A 22287-nucleotide genomic window follows, 5' to 3' on the forward strand; every position below is an offset into this window, starting at 1 on the left:
CAGGCGCAGGTGGAATGGATATTTTTTGGTGAAGTGACCTGTACAATAACTAACTGACTTACATAGATTTCCTTGGCACATGTCGAAATAACTCTGTACAGACCTGTACTATTTCTTTAGATTAGTCTAATAAATAAAACCAGCATAAATTTGGCTCTCAATGCTTCGAGTTTAGCGTAACGTCCTGACTGACTTCTCGACTTTGAGTACAGAGATTGGTGATCATATGAAAGGGGTATGATTGTGGGGTTCACGTGATCACTGTCACGACAACGCGAAGGAGCCACCATCTCTAGGTTAACCACGCCGTCAGTTTTTTTTCGTGACGCCCCACACCTTCTTCCAATTTCCCCTTACCCTACATCTTCAGCTCGCGTCCTGTCGACGAGAAAGAAGCTATCGTCGCGAAGCAGTTCACCGATGTCATCCAACGGCAACGGTAGTAGCAAGTGGCCTGACTTCCGCCTCGCGTCAACCCTATGGTCTCTTATGCCCGGCTCCCAGTCCAACAGGCCAGATAAGCAAAACGACGACAACCGCGACGGGAACGACGGCCACAAGAACGAGCAGCAGCTCAAGAACGAATCCAAAGAAGAGCTTCCAGAAGAGCTAATGCAGTCACTGGAGTTGACCCAAGACGAAGTCGGCACCGAAAGCCGGCCAATTGAAGAGATGAGCAGTTTCGATAACTACGATGGCGATGCTCAGGCTGGTCCAGAAGACGACGTTCAGGACCAAGACTTTGGCGCGCTCGAAATGTTCGACAGCAACGCAACACAAGCTCCCTACACCTCGCAACTCGACAACGCGTCCCAGGAAGAACAGGCACCTGAGGCGCCCATGTCGGAAGATATACCATCCTCTCAATCCCGAAAGCACAAGCGCGACAAGAAGGAGCGCAAACGGAAGAGCATAAATGAGAGTGAATCTCCACAACTGCTAGCTGTCGAAGGATCCTCGCGCAAGCCCAAAAAGTCCAAGAAAAAGTCAACGTTACCAGTCGAAATTCCCGATAGCCTAGTCGAAAACAACACATCAACCATATTCCCATCTCAGCCTCTGGAGAACTCGGCTGCTGACTATGATGATGAGGCCGCTGCGCCCGCTACTCAAACGAAGCGCAAGCGCAATCCCTCAGATTCTACTGATGACAAGCAACGCAAGAAGCGCAGATCCCGTGACGAGGCAGCCGACATCGAATCAGAGCAGGTGGAACCAGGAACACAGGATGGCCAAATTGAGGAAGCAGGCACTAAAGAATCTCAAGCTGCCTCTTTCCTTCGCACCAGGGATGCAGCTCGCCCAGCTGCCATTTATGATGACGTTGCAGAGGATGCACCCCAATCTCCCAGTGCTGCACGCCTCGAAGTGCGTGATGCTCGATCAAGAGAAGGCAGTGCCGCTCATGACGAGATGGACATTGATGCACCAGTGAAGCAGAACCAGGAGGAAGGGAATGAAGTGTCTGGCTTTTCTGCAATCAATGGGCAAGAGAACACAGAACACCAGGAGCTTGAACAAGTGGCCAGGGACGTGTGGAACGCACACATCAACGGCCAAAACCAACCCAACACACAAGACTCATCTGTGCATCATGAGGAGGTGGAAATTCCAACATCTGCACAGCGTCCTCATACAAGCAATGATGTGTACGATGTTCCCGGAAGCCCAGTTCAGGCCTCAAACCCTCCAAGCACCAACGCCAAGCGAACACGATCGGGTAAGGCTAAGAAGGCCAAGCCTACTTTCTTTGAGAAATCGCCTTCCCCCGAGGTTCCTGAGGGTGACCTTCCATCACCTTCTGCCGTGACACCAGTGCCACGAAAGCGTACCAAGAAGGCCTCAAATCGTAGAAAGTCTGAGGCCAATCGTGCACTCTCGTCTCAAAACATGCCAGTCGGAGATGACGATGACGAATATGGCAATCCAGCAAGTGGACGACGTAACCGAATGGCTGGTTTCACTCAGGGACGATTCAGCGACGAGGAACTTGGTCGTATCGCACAAGCAGTTGAGAGTTACCGTGTCGAGCGCAACATGGTGCAGCATGAACTGAATGCTATGATCCATGCTCCTGGAGGTACAACCGCTGGCGATGAGCATGCCGCTCTTTGGGCACGCATCTTCGCAACATGCCCGGACCGACACAGACAGAAAATCATCAACATCACCCGAAAGAAATTCCACAACTTCGTTGCTCGTGGTACTTGGACCAACGAGCAAGATGCCGAGCTTCGTGACCTTATTGAGGCCAACGGAACAAAGTGGTCCAAGATTGCGGGTATCATCAACCGTCACCCAGAAGATCTCCGAGATCGTTATCGAAACTACATTATCTGCGGAGATTCCCAGCGGAAAGATACCTGGGACGAGGAGGAAGAGGGTAACCTGACACAGTACGTGATGGAGGCCATGGCCGCCATTGACGAGTTGCGAATCATCCAACCTACCCGCGAACTGCTCAAGAAGCCATACGAGGAACTCATCGATTGGCAAAACATCAGTGAGCGTATGGGAAGAACTCGCAGTCGGCTTCAGTGTATCACCAAGTGGCGGGCCATGAACATCAAGACTCATGGCAAGGATAAGTTGGTGTCACATGCGCCCGATGCATCTATTTCTTTCCGTCTCGAGAAGGCCCGTCGTCAAATTGCTGCGATGCCTGAGGAAGAACGTTATCGCATGATCATGGCTATATCAGGTTCATCCGCATCAGTTGAATCCAAGATTCCGTGGCAGAGACTGGTTGACAAGCAGTTCCGTAACAGCTGGCATCGACCAACGCAGATACTTCTTTGGCGACGCCTGAAGCAAAGTGTCCCCGAGTCAGAACACAAGACTGTACGAGACTCTGCACAATACCTCCTTAATTTATACGCCCAGACTGGCGAGCTTCCTAATGTTGAGGATGCTCTTTTCGACGACGCTGAGGAGATGGAGTTCTTGAATAGTATCCCAACCGCCCATGCTTCTCATAACAACGCATCCGCCAATGGACAGAACCACATGAGTGCCGAGTTTGTTAACGAGGCCGACGAGGAGGAAACTGAACAACAGCAGGGTGAATACGGCGTTCCTGACGAGAACATCAATCCTGATTTACCTATCGCACCAATGGAAGACTTTGACCCAGCCCCAATGGCATCAATGGATCCCGTTGCTGCGGTTGCAGACCTGGCACCCATGGAGGATGCTGAAATGGTTGACCCAGCTCTTTCTGCAGAGCCTGCAGAGCCCGAAGAGCCCATTGATGCGCCGATGAAGGAAGAGCCCGCGCCTGTCGCTAAGCCCGTTAATACACCTGTGTTTGATGAGCCTGCTCCCCCCAAGGCTACCCGCGTCGCAAAGAGAACAGGTATGGGCAAGGCGAAGGCACCTAAGCCCCCTCGAAAGTCAGCAGCTAGATCTACTCCGGCTAGAGGCACACCTAGCCGTCGATCTGCTAGACGTGCAGCCCCTTCTCAGGACCCAATTGAGGATGATGGAGAGGTTCAGGCCGGTGCTCCCGCAGAGGATAACTCTGAGATCGACGAGGCTCAGACACGCAAGCGAAAGACGCCTAGCAAGTTCCGATCCGCTGTCGCCCCTGAGGTATCTGCTGCCGCCGACGATTCAGACAGCGTGATGGACGATATGGAAGACTTGCCAGCCCGCATTATGTAAGAGAGAAAAGGAACACGAGGGCCACTACATGGCAGATGAGTGATAGAGATTTGGAAGGGGTCCGGCGTATTTGTACAAGTTACCACCAAGATGGCCTCGACACTAGAAATAGCGGGTGTTCCAGTAATACTTCAGTGGCTAATGGAGGATGTAAAGGGGAGAAACATGGACGGTATCGTGGATAACATGAAATATAAAGGAGGGACTGTTAGTCGCAATTCATCATCATTATCTTTACATCACTGTTCACTGTGCAAAAGGAAAGGAAATGTTTTAAAGAATCGAAGTCAATGCAAATCCTGGTATCTATCATCTCTCATTCGTCTACTTTAGCCATTTGCTCATTCGCAATTCGTAATGCCAGCAAATCCATCATACCAGTGCCGCCATCGTTGGGCGCAGATCGTGATAACAAACAACTGTCTTCTACTCCAAACTCCGCCGAATGTTTTCTTTTGTGCAAGTGGCCCAAGCCCTCCAAGTCCGTCGCAAATACCGAGTCAAAAAAAGATTACCCGCTGTATAGCTACCGAGTCCATAATATGACTGATCGCAAGATAAGTACCGTTCGTAGTGATCGAGATTCTTTAGCGAATCTCGGGCTCCCGCATGAATTCAGGGATAGCGAAACCTCCCTCACCGGGCTCAAAGCTGGGAGTTCCAAAGTTGTTGAGGCGCGAACGAGTAGAAGTGATGTTAGTGTGACTAGTAATAGTGTCCATGAGGTCAAGGACGTCTTCGATAGGGTTACCATCGCGGCCGGGGCCGAGGGCGGAGTCATTGTCGAAAGAGTAGATCTTGATACCGCGAAGATGGGTATCCTTGCCGTTCTGGTGGTTCTCGAGGATCTGCATCTGAACAACCCAAGCGACGAGGGTGTTGCCGTCAGGACCACCGCCAGCGCCGGTGATGGGAACCTGCTGCCAGCCGGAGGGGTTCTCAAGAGCCATGGTAGCGAACTCGATGAGGTTATTCTCGCTAGTGCCGGCCTTGAAGACGACCTTAGTAGGGGTGTAGGACTCATCCTCGTTGTAGTCAACGTAGAAGCGGATGTCGCGAATACCAACACGCTTGGTGAAGTACATGGTGAGCTTATGGGGCTGAGGGCCATCAGACCTGAGATGTGTTAGTCGGGCGAAATGTGTTTGAGTGTTAGCGGATGAACTCACTGCCAGAAAAGCTTGAGGTCATCGCTCTTGAGCTCCTCAACACCATTGCCAGACTTGTGGCTGCTGACAGTGAAGCGGGCAAGGTTGGAAATTTCCTTCAGGCCAGCGGTGGCGGGGTCAAAAAGAGTAGCGGCTTCAAGAGCTTGGTCGTGCTCAGCGGCTTCTTCGTCATCTTCGTCTTCGTCGACATCTTCTTCTTCTTCGTCGATTGAGTTCTCGTCCTCATACTCTTCAGGGGATGGATCAAGAGTACGCTGATCAGCATCGTCCTCAGCAGTTTGGTCGCCGCTGTAAGCCATTGGGGCACCAGAAGAAGGGCCAGCGGGAGCAGCCATAGGGCGAGCGCGGTTGAAGAGAATACTCTCATCAGGCTCAGCGTCGGAGCTGGAGGCGTCGGAATCACGGGGAGGCATGCTGAGACGAGATCGGTCTGTAGGCTGCTGCGCGGCTAGGAGAATGTTGTTAATATTTGATCGCAATTCTCGTGCTTCGTGAAGAAGTTGCATGCGCTCTTGATACCACTCGTCAAAGGTGACGCTGAGATGATCAACAGCTCGGTAGCAGGCTTCTTCGTTCTCCTTGTCTGGAGAAGGAACAGTTCGGAAAACTCGCTTGCGCTGCTGGAGAAGAGCACCGCTAGACTTCTTGAAGGCAAGTTCTTGAAGTGGAACTCGCTTGATGCGATGATCGCGGTTGATTTGATGAGTGGAAGGGGGAGGGGGAGGGATGTAGATTTCGCGACGAGAAGGCATGTTCAGGGATGAGATGGGTTGTTCGGATAAAGGGAGAACAAGTGCAGTGATGAAGGAAAGATCAAGCCGAGGACAGCAGATGAAGGTATCAAAAGAAAGGAAAGATGATGAAAGAAGAAGAAGGTTGAGAAGAGAGTTGTTGGCAGAAAGTGTAATTGAGATGATGGGAGAGATGACGATGTGTTGGAGGAGTGTGAAGCGCAGAGTTGATGCTGAAGAAGAGAAGATATAAGAGCAAAAGAGAGATGGTGACATGAGTTTAATTCCTATGGAGGCATCGAACAATGGAAAAAGAGGCCCATCATGAAAGTATGAGGGCAATGAATCACTGATGCAGCCGTCGATAAGTGGCAGCTGACCACTGGCAGCCAACTAGAGCTGCAAACACTTTAAAATTGCAACTGATATGAGATCATGGTACTGCCAGAAAGAGACGCTAGATATGCACGTTTAATTGAACGAAAAAAAAAACTGACTTACTTCTGTACAGACGAAAAGGATTAGGAGGAGGCGCTCGACGACGTCTTTGGTCAGGAGGTTGATCTGGTGTTCGGTGAATTGGAGGACCGTCAGGCGTTACCATAGGACCAGCAGCAACAGGAGAAGCACCTTGACTTGGGTGTAATCTAGCAGAAGGACCACTTGGAGTAGCAGCTGGAACTTGAGGCACTGGAGATGAGGTTATATCGGATGGTACAGGTCTCGGGCTCGAGGCCGTGTTTGCCTGTGCCCTGGCGTTTGTGTTTGGATTTGGGTTTGCATGAGTGGCAGCTACATGCCTTGCTCTTCTTGAACCACGAGTGATATCCATCTTGACTGACAGTGATCACTAATATCTGGCCGACACTGCCAACGCTCGCTGATATCCGAGCTCCTCTAAAGTCAATTATTAGGCGCGGTCGCGGTTGTGGCTGTCGTTGGAAAATGTGATGTGAGTGAACAATGGGACGCGCTATCACGTGGCCTCTATCGGATCTATTCTAGGGGTCTTGTCTTGCCTGTAGATCCCTCCCTGTCCATCTTGCCTTGGTCTTAATTGTTTCAAACATCATCACCTCCAATCTCTTCAGCCATAAGCAGAGTCAATGCAATGGCACCACTTTGCAGAACCGATACACAATCGATACATCTCGTCGGTCTCTTCAATTGAGCTATTTTCATACTCAAAACTCAAGTAATAGCCGAAGTCGCCTCTTACCGACCGAACTTCCTGGTTGCAACTTACAGGGTCCTCCTCCTCTACCCCGCCAAAACTGTCACTGCAACCCAACCAGCCTCTCCCACTGTAACCCCGGCCTCATGCTTAAAAAAGCTTCCAGAAAATCTTGGTCCGAGATCTGACGCATGTCATGGCATGTCATGTCAAGTCACAGGCCACCGACAGAATGTCACTGACACTTGACAGTTCTTGACTCAATTACAAGGAGCTTTTGGCCTTGACCCTTGTGGGCCCATGAATATAGTACCCTCTATCTTCTTCGGAGTCGTATTGGTGAAAACTATGCTACGCCGCTGACTTACATCGAGCAGGGAGGATGCGCAACACCATTTGCCTTTCCCTCTGATCTTCGATCTTGTTACATTGAAACAATACGACAATTCCTTAATCAATTGAAACTCACGGGTTGCCCGTCCAGTCTCTCCACTACAACGCCTTGACCATGCCCGTTATAACCGTTCAACGGCCAGTGCCGTACCTGAAGCTAAGGCAAGGCCCCTGGGTCCGTCCTCATATTTGAAATCTGAGGCCGTACGGGGATACCGATATCGCTTCGAGTCTCGCCGTGCCAACTAAGAGTGAGGCATGCAGGACATCGTCGGGTTTCGCTCTTTAGTGCACCCTTTCAACATGAAACATAAGCTCATGGCCTCTACGTGGAGTTAAAATTTTCTTCTCGTCGTTGGCTAGAAACGCCTTCAGCATGCACGGTCTACGTGTATCCTTCAACTTGAGTCGAGTGGGCCCCCATCGCCAGCCTCATCTACAGCCATCATCCCGGTTCATCGCCTAATGTAACGCCTCATCTCTCCCGTCTCATTGGCAACGATCCAGATTAACGGTCCAAGCTGTCACCATCGTTGAGATCTTCAGCCGTTCGCACTACGTCATTGTCGTTTTCACTTAACTACCGGCCTCCCACGCGCCACGTCGGCTCGCTCATCTTCAGGGTCCTCCCATGAAACTGGTCCCTTCACTGACTCTCACAAGATCCAAGCTTTTGAGTCCCTCTCTTTGCTTCTTCTCATGTAACTCAGGGCTTCCATGCTGCCCATCTCAACTTGCGCAACTTCTATTCGTTCTGATGCACGCTGACGCCTCGGCTTTCTTTAGAGCTCAACTTACCCACCATCAAAGCCTTCCTCAAGATGTCATTAGCAAGGATAGCCTCAAGAACCAGGGCCGAGTCGGGGTGACGGGTCACTTGGTGAACCCTTGACGGCCCTGACTTCAGCCTCACGAGACGAGCCTCTCATTAGCATAAATATCGACTTGTGTCAACTATTCTATCAGTTATCAATCTACAATAATCTCCATCATCTTAACTACTTGTCTCTCAAAGTAAAAAACGAGAGCTCATTCTGGGTTTTCATCTGATTTTCTTCGATGTCTCTTGATCCCTTGCCTACTATTGAAACGACTCTCACTTCTTCTTCTCCATCAGACATGTCATCTTCTATACAAAGTCGATCTGCTCGCAGCACGCCTGCTATCAACGCATCCGCCTTTAATCCTCCTGAAGCCAATGCCTCTTCTAATGAAAGGGTTCCATTCATGCGAGACAACTCTCCTGAAGCCGACAGCCTACCTTCCAACCCAGCTCTTACTCCGGTCATCACTCATGGAGACAACCCTTCAGCCAGCAACAGAAACTCCGAGGCTGATACAGTAGTCCCTCTCCAACCTGTTATCAGCCAAGATCCCAGTCGAGTCCGCCCTGGCTCTCGCACCGGTAACTTTGTCACTCCCAAGACGGCTCGCTTCTCTCAGGATGGCGGAGAGCCACTTCAGTACTCTGGGGGTTCCATGAAATCGTCTCGACGACGCTATCGTGGTGAAGACTACGACTTTGACCAGGCTGCTGACTATCCCACTGTGAGTGACTACGAGCGATATTGGCGTAATGAAGGCCGCAATGATCGCTATACTGCTCGAAGAGGCCCTTACCCACCTCCCACATTCATGAACCGCCGTCGAGCGCACCCTCATGATTCGGACGAAGAGTTCTACAGCAGTGATGATCCTCGCATGCCTCCCACTGGCGGCCGCAGAATGATGGATGAGGAGATGGGATACCCTTCTCGACCTTTACATCACCGACGTGCTTCTACCCTCAACGGCTTCAATATCTCTACAGGCAAGCTTGAGTGGAGTAACCTCAGTCCTAAGGAGAAGTCAGAGATCATGCGTCTTCCTTTGACTCAGTGGATGAACTCGAATTTCAAGAACCACTTTGTTGCCAGTCTTGGTGAGCTTATCGGCACCACCATGTTCCTCTTCTTTGCCTTTGCCGGCACAGAAGTTGCCAACATTCAGGCCCAGACCGACACCAAGACCACCACAGGAGAGTCTACGGGAAGTCTCAACGTGTCCAAGCTCCTCTACATCTCAATCATCTTCGGTTTCTCGCTCATGGTCAATGTCTGGGTCTTCTTCCGTATTAGCGGTGGTCTCTTCAACCCTGCAGTCACTATTGCCATGTTGATGGTCAAGGCTATCAGCATGACGAGAGCTATCTGCCTGTTCCTCTCTCAGATTCTTGGATCAATGCTTGCCTCTGTTATGGTACGATACCTATTTCCAGAGACATTCAACGTTCGAACTACTCTGGGAGGTGGTGCATCTCTGGTTCAGGGTGTGTTCATTGAGGCTCTTCTTACTGCTGAATTGGTCTTCACCATCTTCATGCTTGCCAAAGAGAAGCACCGAGCTACATTCATTGCTCCCGTCGGTATCGGCCTGGCTCTTTTCATTGCAGAGATGGTTGGTGTCCAATTCACAGGAGGTTCGCTCAACCCTGCCCGAAGCTTTGGTCCTTGTGTCATCACTGGTACCTTTGACTCGGAGCACTGGATCTACTGGGTCGGTCCTGGCATTGGCTCTCTTATCGCTGTCTGCTTCTACTGGTTCATCAAGACTCTTGAGTACGAGATGGCCAACCCTGGCGCCGATGGTGATGATCTCAACGATCCTACCAAGAACCCTGAGAAGCGAGCTGAAATCCAGTCTAACGCTGCCCCTACGATCGCATTTGGTGGCGGAAAGACCCCTTCAATTCGCAGCTAAATGACGAGTTCATGAAAACATGACTGCTATGAGTGGAAACGAGATGGATGTGGTCCATTAACGATTACACGATGAAAGCTGATGAACAAATTCAATGATGCTTCATAAGATAGAAGACACGAAAGATATACACGAAAGATATACACGAAAGATATACACGAAAGATATACACGAATATATAAACACGCCAGAGATGGATAGAAAATTGGAAGCTGGTACTTGTGTATACTGATATTTTGGCTTAAATGGTTGGAGTTTGGTTTGGCGTTTCGTTAATTTTGAATACTGCCCGGCGCATTTGGCGCTTCGAGGCTGAATCCTCCAGATGAAGGAGTGTATATATAGAGCTTTAGGTAGAAAGAATTGACAAAGGTATCCGACTGGAACCCATTTACACACACTTGCATTGGAATGATTCTTGATTTTGCGGTAATCAGGTATGTCTTTACTTCTGTATGCTTATTCTAGTTCAAAGTTGAGCCAAACCTCAATAATCTAAACCATTACTCACTCAAGCATCTGATTACTGAACTTAGCTCGAGCTACTAGACAATTGTGTCCGTCATATTGGCACATATAATTGACAAAATGCTCTTGGTTTGATATAGGAGTATATTCCAGGAATCTCTACAATGCTAGTGGGTGAGATGATGACCTGGTAATAACCTCAACATCCTAGATCCTGCAAAATAAACTGTCTTTCCAAAGACACCTGGTCCCGGTCTTCCAGTTCACGAATCCTTGTGACTCAGCAATGATAACCTGGCTCTCATCCAACAATACCGTGTTGTATCCATTCCTATCATCTCAAGCCGTTTCCCCAAAACTATAATATATATCGGACTGCGAACCCTTGATGCTTGATGCTCCATCCTCAGGTCCGAGAGCTTATTCTATGGCTGTCTGGCGTCTATTGCGCTGTCGTCGAGCTCGGACGATGCTGATGATGAAGCAGACGATACAGTACGAGATAGCGAAGCCAATGACTCCTCCCAAGCCACCAAGCATGAAGCCGGCTCCGGCGTCTCGAGAGAAGCCGTCAGGGAGACTTCGACCAGGTCGAGGGGTTTCGACGGTCTCGATAGCAGGCATGTTCATTGTTGTTGCTGGAGACGGTGCGGGATATTGACCCCAAAGTTCTTTCTCGGGGACGGTTTATTGTGCGAAATGTCTCTGGTGTCTTTTCTCCTGGATTAGTTTTGGTTGTGTACCCTTTTCTCGATGCGGGTATGGGTTTGGGAGAACTCACTCCTGTCTGTCGATGGATAATGATATGTCTTCCTGGTCAAAATCTGGAGGGATGTATTCTTCCATATGTTTCAGGAGTTGTATTTGTTTCGCTGGGGGAAGAGTCGAAGTTAGGAGGGCATGACATGGTAAACAGAAGGGAAGATAAAGTTGCTACGGCGTTAGTATGCAACAGCAGCATGACAGTGACAGTGGCAGCCAGTTTGCAAATAACACTGAACAGTCAACTTCAAACGGAGTGAGTAGAGCAACCTCAGGGTATAGATAACCAATTCATCCGTTTGTTCATGTTGAGGCGCACAGTGATTCATTGCCTGTTCGCGCTCGTTCGTAAGTGATGAACAATGTTGAGAATTATCTACCAGCAGAATTGGTCAGTGTCTGCCTATCATGTTAATTGGGATAACTTGACATCTTCTGTCTGATATGTCCTAGGCGTAGAGGAATCGCTTGAGTCGTTGCGGTAGTTGTGACATGGATGTATCGATGTGATAATACTGACAAATAAACATCAAGATCATATACTCATCTTAATTTAGATATCCGAAGTGCAGATAACCAACACGGCAATATCTATTGAACAATCACTCATCTGTCACCTATGCAGTCACTACTACATATCACGCAGTTTCACCTTCACCTTCACCTTCACCTTCACTTACATGGCCACCATGGCTGAAGTTGGGACTGCCTGGTCCATGCCATGGCCATCAATTCCAATGACCTTCCTGCATCTTCAAGGTTTCAATTTGCACCGAGTCTTCCAACAAGCTCACAAGCAAGCCCCGTTGGCTCAGTGGTAAAGCGTATCACTAGTAATGATAAGATCACTGGTTCGATTCCAGTACGGGGCAAGTGATTTGTTCTTTTGACATTTTTGCCGATCTCTCAAGGTCGTTGTGATGTTACAATACCGCGAGATACGTATCATGGTGGTGAGTCTGGTTTGTCCGGTTTACATTTTGGTAAAATGACGTTCACTTGCAAAGGCTGCACGTCGTGGTGAATACCTGAAGGGCAGAAGCGCTGTAATGAGAGGAACAGCCTTTTCCGTAACCGTAAAGTTACTCGTTGAAACGACGTATGAACATGGATCAAGTCTTTTGATGCATCACATCGGGATGACCGAGTCTCGGTTCGAGCCGTGTAGTGGGGGATGAGATGAGGGAGCATAATGCCTGGTCATCATACATAGTCGTCACTTCTACCCTAAACCAAAAGATTAGTCTTGTGCGATGTTCATACCCATGATTTATATAACAGAAGAACATGGTCAAATCACATACATATCTCGAGGTCACGGGAGATCTTTACCGTTTCTTAACCAGTACAAATGTCGGGTGTAAGTGCCCCGTGATATGTCTCAGTTCATCACCCTAACCCAAATCATAGCCGTGATGACTTCACGAGAATCACTTCATCCCGACCAAAAGCGGAGAGTCTTGGCCAGTGCAATCATCAAGATCGGGCATGAAAGAGCAAGGAACAAAAAGGAAGTGGAACCAGCATTAAATTTCACTCGATCCTAGTCTGGTCAAGATGGCGCGTGCCTTTGAATCGATTAATGAATGGCGTTTTATAGCCCTGTCTATCTTGAAATGTGTGTCTTATTTATGGCAACTAATCAAGCACGCGACAAATGCATATGCTCTCGTTTCGAATCATAGGAGAGAGTCTAGAAGGAGAAAGAAGTATCATCATTCAATTAAAACAATGGAACCGGAATTCAAAGTTGAAGTAAATTAAAATTGATGTCATCCGCCCACTCGGCCCCCTTTTCGCTTGGGCATGTTCGTTGATAATGATAGGCGCTGCCGAGCCATGGCTGGGTAAATGAGTGGAAATTTGGCGAAATAGAAACTTGATAACGAGGTCTACAGCAAGAACAACAAGGTAGGCATAGTAGAAGAATGTTCTGTGATGAGACGAATTTGTTGTTGTCAGTATCTCAAAATAGGGGTTCTCAGTTGATTACAGGCTCAGGAGCAGTACTCATGTAATGCATTGTCTTGTCTTGTCTTTCAGTCTCAGCCTGTTATTGATGATGATAATTTGGGGGCGTGTGTGTTCCACCAGATACTACCTCGTCCATCCAGGCCATCTCGGCTGTTGATTAGCCATCAAATCGATACGGAGACGCTATATCCATCAGCCATTAAACAAACAGAAACCTTTTCCTCATCTGCTCATCAAGGGGGGTAGTATCACCGCCTGTTTGCGGGGGCGTAAGGACTATTCAAGGTTATTTGATCAATGCACGGATATTGACGACACACGAGAAGAGGAACAAGGTTGTATTGCATTTATCTGACAGTTTTGTCATTTTGTCGGATGGAAACTATCGTTCGAGTTTGAGCTGATATCTGATATCACAGCAGCATCTTGTCTAATGGAGAGTTTATGAAATGTCTTAGACTTTCCTCCTGACGTTTTCAACCACGTTGTCACATTGGACCTCCAGACCAAATCATTTAGATTCAACCGTTTTCAAACTGATCATCACCTCTTTGCTCCAAACCGTTATATCACTATCTCTTCTTTCAATCCGCATCCGTAGGTGGAAAAAAGGTTCACTACTCAAAGAACCTGAACTTCCCAACCTCATGCACACCCGTTTTCGACATCACACACCCCTCCATCAAATCCCCCTTGAACTACCAGGAAAAGCCGCTAATTCCAGGGGACCTTCTGCCCTAGAGACAGCTGGAGTGGATCTCGCAGTGAACCCCTCCCCCTAGCAGATGCGCTGTGCGCGTGGGCGTCGGGTCGCGTGTGGGGCAAAATGGAGAGCCCACCTTAGGAAATGGCTGTCGCTAGCTTTAGCTCTAAAGGTAGAACCCGTCCCTTGGAAACTTCCATTAATTACGGCCACTCACTACAAGTGCCTCTCGTCTTTAGAGCTGAGCTCCCGTCTCATTTCTCCCTCCATCATTCTTCATTCTCAACTCTTGATCTCTTTGCGCCTTCAACTGTGATACCCAAATACATACTCCTCGACCTTCAACTTTACCTCGCTCAGCTTCTATCATATCAACCTTCTATAATCAGCAATATGACTCTCACCGATGAAGAGCTCGACCGCGACTGGCAGCCCAGTGGCCGTCGCCCTCAATCGTTCGTATCCCCCTATACTCACCTCAATTGAAGGCGGCTACGATGTCGTCTACAAATTCAATGTGATCGCGAACCAAGACCTAACATGCATCTCTCATATAGCACCATCGCCCGCTCTTTTAGTGCAGAGTTGATGGACATCTTCCGCATCGAGAACTCCCTCACCGATCTGGATCAGCAAGTCCACGATAAGTTGGTCTACCACTTAATCACCGTTTCATTCACGAAACCTTGCGTCTAACCACATTTCACCCTCTTCAGGAAGCAAACAGTCGACAAGAACACCGAAGAACTCGCCTCTCTCGAAGCCCGCATCCGCGAAATGGAAGATCGCCTACGCCGCTCTGGAGGCAGCACCCAGCACCGCTCTCCCCTGCCACAGGTCCAGACACAGACCGCCAACCAGTCCCAGACTCAGCAGCAGCAGCAGCAGCCAAGCTCTCTCGATGCTCCCACGGATGACTCCAAGGCTCGCTCACGACCGGGAACGGCCCGCGCTGCTCAGCAAGCTCCCTCCTCGGGCAACATGCCCCCGACCCCGGGTGCCAGTGAAGGTGAATACTACGTCGTCACCCGCGATGACTTGCAAGACGGCCCGCGCTGACGAATATTTTTGACTTTTTATAAAGACGGAGATCATGAATAAAGCAATCTGACCTTTTTTTGCTGCTCCCCTCCTCTCCATGAACCATTCAATTCTATCGAGGGCACCTCACTCATCAACGCCAGTCAGCAGCCTCTTACAAGAGAGCTGCCACCCCTCATGAGCTAGTGGACGGTAGTGGGCGCGGAGAACCAACGGCTGCATGCAACCCTTGGCCAGACCGCAATTCGCTCCTCGACCGTTCATCTTTTACGGGACCACCTCATGTTTCAAGCCTGACTCGGCGCGCCCCTCGACAACTGGCCAATTCATTGTTTCGAAGAAAGCCACGAATTACAGCCGAGGCGCATTAATAACGTCAAACGCCCTCGACTAATTTTTTTATAGCAATGTTTTTCGGTTGCTGGAGGAGTTTTCAGGAGCCGGGGGAAATCAACGACGCATCCCCAGCCTGAGTCCCCCCCTTTTTTTGTCGTTCGCTACCAAGATTCCCGGCGTTCATAGAGGCAGCATTTGCAACATCATTTTATCATTATTATTTTCATCCTCTCGCTTCTACTGTTGCGTCAGGCTGCTGCATATTGTTTATGGGAGGATAACGTCCACGTCTAGCATAGTGGATGTGTATGAATGCGTGGATTGGATGGACTGGGTTGGGACTGGACTGTTTATATGAGATGAGATGGGATGGAATGAACAGGACGGGAACGTATTTGGATGGACGGGTATGCATATCAATTGATAGCAAGTGCATCAACAGTACCTCAATCGACTTGATTCACGGCCGAAATAATGAGGTTTATATGTATCTCTTTTCCAGTTACTGGTGGAAATACATGGGTAATTCTTTACCTCGTTACTTGAACAGTGCCTCACTTCTGCCCTCGAGTTCTGATATCGCTTTGACTTTATTACACATGACTGGCTCTAGCTCTTACCATCTTACAAAGCATCATAATAGCCGACCTGCATCGACAGCTTCAGAATTACATACTGACATGCTCTAACTTGCAGAACGCGAAATCCACACTACCACTACCATTCATCGATATCATCGAGATCCTTGTTGGCAAACCCGACTTTGTTGTTCTCGAGATCAAACGCGACGTACAGGGCCTTGAGCGCAATATCGCCAATGATGGTCACTCCCAAGCTCTCTGCACTCTGCAAACCGCCCCAGCAGTAATCCGAATCGTTGTCGGTTGTGCTGTAGCTGAGGTACGGCCCAGGGATCTTCAAAATGTGCTCTGTACCTGGCACTTTGAACATCAAGTCTGGAAGATCATTGGAAAACTTGCAAGGAAACGTGAACGAGTCGCCGAGACGAGGATCAACCCTCATGTCTGGAACGTCGTACCAGTACATACTGGCAAGGTCTCCGGGCAGGAACAGAAGTGTAGTTCCCGTGTCGATAGTAGCCTCGAAGGTGTGTGCCATCCAGACTTGACGAAGACCGGTCCAGGCTGTGGTATCGAATGTGACGTCCCAATGGGGGCTATCCTCTCGTGTGGCCATCCATGAGATGTTGTCCTTGGCTCGGCTCTCGTCAATGTAACCAAAATCAAAGCGACCTGTCGCGTTTCGACGCATATCGACAGTGAAGACTGGATCGTCGAGTAGTGGACGAAGCTTATCGAGGAGAGACGGAGTCGGAGGGTCGATGTTGCTAGGAAGAGACTTGGCAAGGCCCAAGATGCCTGTGAGTTCAGTTTCGCGCTCAAAGCGAGGGGCAACGATTTGAGCAGACTGGATAGCTGTATTCTTGAGTTCAAAGTCTCCCAGACGCACGGTATCGAGGTAGACGACGCCATTAGCATGAGTTCCGTCAACTGCGAAGCGTGTTAGTATACCATGTCCCAACAGGTAAACGGCGTGGGTTGTTTTCACCATACTCGACTTCCCATTCGGCATCGCGAAGTCGGTGAGATGTCTTGGAAGAGTTGGGCTTGTATCGAGGTGCCCAAGGACCTTCGGGGTTGGCTCGATAGATTGTGTCCATAGATTGCACCCACCTGCAGTGGGGGTAAGCATAAATTATTCGTATCTTAAGGTCGCGTCTCTTACAAGTCTGCAGAGCCAGTGTCGAGGGCCATCTTGAGGGTCTGAGGCGGAGTTCCAACTTTGACGTCGGCGATGTAGATTTCATCTGCTCCAAGGGGCTTCACATCGACACGACCATCTGCAGGATGATTAGTATACCTAAGGAAATACGAAATATAGCAAGGCCCATACCATCATCAAGAAGTGAGAATGCAGACAAAGTCTCTGGAGAGACACCCTTTCCCCATTTCTGGTGAGCTGCCACCCATTCTCGAACGAAATCGGGCTTGGAATTCGACTTCTTGGCCGCCTCAAGAGAAAAGCCCTTTCGGCCTTGATGTTCAGGAGTGACAGAAGCAGAAGCAATACTGACTGCCAAGAGCACAGCAAAGAAAACGAGGCTCCCCATGATTCAGACCGAAGGAGACGAGTTGAGGATTTGAAAAGAGGTGAAAGAGAAAGTTGAGAAGAAGAACTATGAGATAAACAAGAGGAAAGCTCTAACGGGAGACTTTGACTGGATGATGTAATGCACAGGAAGGTGTAACTCAGAGAGATTGACGAAGCAAACAGAGGAAGAAGGAAGGGAATCTGGAACTTGGTAGACAGCGCCAGTGAATCATCTAAATATCAGACCCCGAGGGAAGTGCTACAGTTACAGCTATTAACACTGCCGGGCACTTTCTCGGCCAAGACAGTACAGCACTATCAAACACTGCTTGACATTCCAGCAATCTAGCTCCTGTTATCCTCGCAACGTCTCATTCTAGTAGTATAGGCCGAGACCCCTATATCACCAAACTCCATATCTAGGTCCTCGGCCACGCTCTGTACCACCCAAAACCACTCCTCATAGACAAGCCCATCACCTCGCGCCGACCATTACACAACCTCTTGTAATCGGGTCGTTTTTCTCGCCTACAGCTCCAGGGACAAACACGGGAACCTGCAACTGCGACGTAACAATGCACGATATCCAATCCACGTCTCTGGTAGCAACAATCGACGCACGTTGAAGATTCATCTTGGAAAGACAGTTATGGGACCTGTACTCGAGATAGGTCATGAGATTGGCTCACGAGGCCATGAGGATGGGTAACGATACTAGGTAGGTAGACATGGACGTGGAACGGGTAGAGACAGGAAAGGACACGATATAATGCTTCGTTACTCGCGGACCCGTTGACCAATGTATCTAAGCGATACGGCCCGTGGAACAGGACCGACATACCCGCATACACTTCACTAAACATCTCACATTTGCTCCCCGTTCATCAATCATTGGTGAGAAATTCATATGTCCCTCTTCATGGTATTCTACTTCATATGGTAAGTATAGTCAGAGTCAGATATTCTATCGTTCATCATCTGACCCGGTATCAATCAATCAAGATGCGTATCAACAACAACCAGCTCTACCTTCTTTTTCGTTACAAGAAAGCCAAGATCAAAAGTCAATACGCCATCGTCTATAGCTCGTCATGAGTCTGCTTCTTCTCTCCCTCGCTCTTCTTGCTCTTCTCATTCTTCTCGTTCTCCTTCTTCATATCGTTGAGCAACTTCTCGAGCTGCTCCTTATCGATCTCGCCGTCCTTCATGAAGTCCTCGGCGTTAAGCTGCACTGTCTCCTGTGATGCCTCTCCGCTTGCTGTCTTGCTCTTCTTGCTCTTCTTCTTAGCCTCCTTGGCGGCCTTCTTAGCTTGTCGGTTCTTCTCCTCCACCTTTCTGGCACCCTTGAGGGCGGCCTCAACGCTGACTTTCTCGAGCTTGTCACGCTTGGCCTTGAGGTCCTTGATGAGAAGCACAGGATCGGCAGTGGCAGCAAGCTTAGATTGCCTGGCCTCGAGATCATTCAACCAGTCTAGCGTGGCCTTGTGAAGATCAATGACTTCCTTGAGATCCTCCAATGTGTACAGAGGAGGGATAGGTCCCTTCTCCCTAATGACTTGCTCCATCTTGCGGGCCTCCGCGACCGCAGGATCTTCGTCTTCAAGTCCGTCAAAGTCACCAGTGGCCTTCTCTCCCGCAACCTCTGTGCTGGAAGACTCAATTGATGAAGATGCAGAGGCGGACTCAGAGGCAGATTTGTGCCAGCTCTCATGCTCGGCAATCTGCCCCTTGATCTTGTCAACGAATCCCTGAGTGTTTTCCAGAGTCTGCTTTAATGCAGTAGTATATTCAGGTCGCTTCTCAGTCTCTTCAACCCTCTTCTGAATGGGTGTGACCAGGTCCTTGAGAACCTTGAGCTTGGACTTGAGAACATCCTTGGTAGCCTCTGCACCATCAGCGTAGAGCCAGTCACTTGTCTCACTGGCAAGTTCGGCCAACTTGGCCCTCTCCTTCTCGGTAGAAGCCGCAATGAAGGCATCACCCTCAAGGAGATCCCTAATCTTGTATGTGAATGCCTCAAGCTGGTTGAGAGCCTCCTCTCGCTGTAGGCGCGCCTTGTCAGAGGCAGCAAAGGCCTTGAGACGGTCCTTAGACTTGGAAATCTCGGCCGGTGTAAGGGCAGGAATACCGCGGTTCTCAATGGTGATCTCAACAGGGATACCAACAATCTCTCGCTTCTTGGCCTCAGGCTTGACCTCCTCGGTGCTTCCAGAAGCGGCAGAGTCGGCTCCTGAAGCAGTAGAAGACTCGGAAGAGGCAGTGGAAGAAGAAGACTTGTCATCCTTCATCTCTTCCTCAGAGCCTTCACCATCCTTGAGAGGCTTCTGATCCTTCTTGCCAAAACCAAACAGGTTCTTGACACCATCCACAAGACCTTCTTTGACCTCGGCCTCGCACTCGACAGCAGCCTTGGCAATCTCGACCTCACCATTCTCGCCGCTGAGCTTGACACCGAGCTTGAAGCGAACCTCGGACTCAACGCAAGAGGGGTACTTTTGCTTGATAGCAGCGATGGTGGCAGTCAAGTTCTTGGTATTCAGAGTCTTAACATCCTTCTCGTCAGAGCCAATTTGCTGGTAGAAAGTAGCAGTGAAGTCCTTCTCGTTGGTGAATGTAAGCTCCTTAGGGGCAGCGCCTTGAGGGGAGACAGCAGACCAGAGTCGCTGGTGCTGAGTCTTACCCTCCTTGGTCTCCCACTTCACACCAGAGGGGTAGAAACCACCCTCAGCAATTCGGATCTCCTTGACACGGAAGCTAGGGCTGAGCTCAGCAGCGCGGAAGCCGGCACCGAAAACGGCGGCCTCATCAGAGTTGACGTTAGATCGAATCTTCTCAGGAGAGCCAGAGACCTTCTCAAGGACCTTCTGGACGAAAGGAGTGCGAGAAGCACCACCGTGGAGGATGATAGAGTCGATGTCAATGACGTCAAGGTTAGCGGCCTTCAGGGCGTCGTTGATAACAACAGTGATTCTCTCAGCATGCTCAGCAGCCATCTCCTCGAACTGAGTGCGGGTAATCTTGTATCGGAAGTCGATGTCCTCGTACAAGCCCTCGAAGCTGGCTCCAGTGTTCTGGTTGGCACTCAAGACATGGCGAACCTTCTCGACTTGGTTGGCGAGCTTCGCAATGGCGCGGCCGTGGGACTTGACGCTCTCAGCAGCGACGGAAGCCCTCTGAGCGGCCTTGGACTCGACGAATTGCTTGACCATGTCATCCAGAATGAGGTAGTTCAGGGAGTCACCACCAAGAGTGCGGTCCCAACCAGCGCCAAGGACATGGACCTCCTGAACAGTCTTGTTAAACTTGCCAATATCCTTAATAGATCGGCCTTGGAACTTTAAGATAGTAGCCTTGGTGGAGCCAGCACCCATGTCGAAAATGATGTTGTACTCGGGCTTAGATCCGTTGCTGACGTTGGGGAACTCTCGGGTAGTAGCGTAGTTCAAACCAACGGCGAGACCATCGCTGAGAAGTCCCAGAACCTTAAGACCAGCAAGCTCAGCAGCAGTCTGAAGAGCCCGCTTCTCATCGGCGGTGTAGAAAGGAGGAACAGTCAGGACAATGGAGCGGACGGTGGTTCCATCTCCAGCGGCCACCTCAGCGTTCTTCTGGATGCTCTGCAGCTCCATAGCGAGCAGCTCCTCGACCATCCAGGCTTCGACATCATCAGTGAAAGACTTGCTCTTGAAAGCGGCGGTGCCTCGTGTAGGATGGGACTGCAATTGCAGCGCGGGGTGTCGGGCAGCGTACTCCTGAACCACAGAATCTTGAGTGGTCAGGCCGAGGATAGTCTTGAGGTTCGGGTAGACGTCGCTAGGGAATCGAGAGGCGAGAGCCATGGCGTCGGCACCATAGGCCCTCTCAGGGTATTCGCCCTTCTGAGGTCCATTTCTGGAGGGCTTAAAGACAACGGCGGAGGTTTCTTTTCGTCGGGAGTCCTTTGTTAGGACAATCTCTAAAGGAATTCCAGGCTTGACAAGCGTGGCCTTGATGTACTCGGTACCAAGGTCGACACCCAAAACAGCTGAAATTGCGAAAACATTTGTGGCGAAGAGGAAGATTGTCGCCAAAAGCGTCATGAGCGGCGAGACTCGAGATGCCATGATGGTGGTTTTGGTGGGGGTGCGCTCAGTTGCGCACACCAATTCGAAGAGAGTATGTCTTTTTATCAATGAGGAGCGTTGCCTCTTGAGAAAGAGAGCGAAAAGACGATAACGTCTATGGGCAGGAAAATAAAAAGCCCGGAGAAACTCTTTTCTTTGTATATATAAGTTAAAGAAGAGAGAGAGAAGATAGGACGATGTGGCCAGAATGGAGACCTCTTCCAATGGGGGAGCAAGAAGCCACGATGGCTGTTAGAAGCTAAGTTAGTGGAAGCGTCCAGCCACTCATGGAAAGAGGACAGCTAACAATAGGTACAATAGCGGCGGTGACGTTAGTTCTAATGCAAGGCTGAGAGACAGATAAGAGAAAACTCAAAATTATTGGAGCGATAAGAGTTTACAGTGGAACATTCGAGTCAAGGCTTCGCTCTAGCATCGAGTTCGCTTGACACATCAAAGCCCCAGGATTCCCCAACTACCGACCGAATAGTGACAAGTGGCCTATTTGGTCTCAGAAGTTCATGATGTTTGGTAATTAGGCTATAACTTATGATGGGGTGGAGGTATACCATCTTGGGTAATTTCATGATCATACTGACTCGATTTACAATTGCATAGTATGATTTGGGGATAAGAGTTGAACTTTGATGTAGAGATCATACGGTTATCTAGACGTATGAACTTTTCTCTAACTGCTATGCGAACAAGATATGTTTCTTGGTGCTTGGTTGCCTTGAGTCAGGTCCACCGGAAAAAACTATTCAATGCTGTTTCATTTATGGCCTCATCATAAGAATCAATGCACGTGGCCTTTGCTCTTCTTCTTCAGTTCGCAAAATGTGGTCAATTAATCTACCAATGACATAGCACTTTGAGCTCCCCACACTCTCCAAGACCCCTGTCAACCATATGACGGCAC

General features: G+C 49.5%; 7 protein-coding genes and 1 non-coding gene across 8 annotated transcripts; 4 read left to right on the top strand and 4 right to left on the bottom strand.

The window, feature by feature from the left end:
* The first annotated feature begins 335 nt into the window (after window positions 1–335).
* On the top strand, window positions 336–3966 carry BKA55DRAFT_577751 (uncharacterized protein). Its single transcript, XM_046193631.1, has one exon. The coding sequence runs from the start codon at window positions 421–423 to the stop codon at window positions 3661–3663; it is 3243 nt and encodes a 1080-aa protein (XP_046045405.1). The 5' UTR covers window positions 336–420; the 3' UTR covers window positions 3664–3966.
* A 284-nt stretch (window positions 3967–4250) lies between these two features.
* BKA55DRAFT_520095 (anaphase-promoting complex, subunit 10-domain-containing protein) lies at window positions 4251–5584 on the bottom strand (the record flags this gene model as incomplete). The annotated part of the gene is made up of 2 exons (XM_046188389.1): window positions 4251–4779; window positions 4833–5584. 2 exons carry the CDS (start codon window positions 5582–5584, stop codon window positions 4251–4253), a joined length of 1281 nt encoding a protein of 426 aa, XP_046045406.1.
* A 345-nt stretch (window positions 5585–5929) lies between these two features.
* BKA55DRAFT_122798 (uncharacterized protein) lies at window positions 5930–6526 on the bottom strand. The gene has a single exon (XM_046184799.1). The coding sequence runs from the start codon at window positions 6393–6395 to the stop codon at window positions 6021–6023; it is 375 nt and encodes a 124-aa protein (XP_046045407.1). The 5' UTR covers window positions 6396–6526; the 3' UTR covers window positions 5930–6020.
* Window positions 6527–8249: 1723 nt separating this feature from the next.
* On the top strand, window positions 8250–9869 carry BKA55DRAFT_694037 (aquaporin-like protein; the record flags this gene model as incomplete). The annotated part of the gene is made up of 1 exon (XM_046199988.1): window positions 8250–9869. One exon carries the CDS (start codon window positions 8250–8252, stop codon window positions 9867–9869), a length of 1620 nt encoding a protein of 539 aa, XP_046045408.1.
* A 2030-nt stretch (window positions 9870–11899) lies between these two features.
* Window positions 11900–11971, top strand: BKA55DRAFT_t230. The gene has a single exon. It is a non-coding gene; the product is annotated as a tRNA-Thr (tRNA).
* Window positions 11972–14169: 2198 nt separating this feature from the next.
* BKA55DRAFT_694038 (uncharacterized protein) lies at window positions 14170–14835 on the top strand (the record flags this gene model as incomplete). Its single annotated transcript, XM_046199989.1, has 3 exons — window positions 14170–14231; window positions 14334–14423; window positions 14493–14835. The coding sequence occupies 3 exons, from the start codon at window positions 14170–14172 to the stop codon at window positions 14833–14835; spliced, it is 495 nt and encodes a 164-aa protein (XP_046045409.1).
* Window positions 14836–15870: 1035 nt separating this feature from the next.
* Window positions 15871–17284, bottom strand: BKA55DRAFT_520314 (aspartic peptidase domain-containing protein; the record flags this gene model as incomplete). Its single annotated transcript, XM_046188410.1, has 4 exons — window positions 15871–16664; window positions 16804–16847; window positions 16900–17014; window positions 17068–17284. 4 exons carry the CDS (start codon window positions 17282–17284, stop codon window positions 15871–15873), a joined length of 1170 nt encoding a protein of 389 aa, XP_046045410.1.
* Window positions 17285–18054: 770 nt separating this feature from the next.
* Window positions 18055–21547, bottom strand: BKA55DRAFT_122920 (Hsp70 protein-domain-containing protein). Its single transcript, XM_046184800.1, has one exon. The coding sequence runs from the start codon at window positions 21366–21368 to the stop codon at window positions 18345–18347; it is 3024 nt and encodes a 1007-aa protein (XP_046045411.1). The 5' UTR covers window positions 21369–21547; the 3' UTR covers window positions 18055–18344.
* Window positions 21548–22287: the final 740 nt, after the last annotated feature.

Source organism: Fusarium redolens, assembly GCF_020744475.1.
Source record: "Fusarium redolens strain MPI-CAGE-AT-0023 chromosome Unknown BKA55scaffold_15, whole genome shotgun sequence".
NCBI lineage: Eukaryota > Fungi > Ascomycota > Sordariomycetes > Hypocreales > Nectriaceae > Fusarium > Fusarium redolens.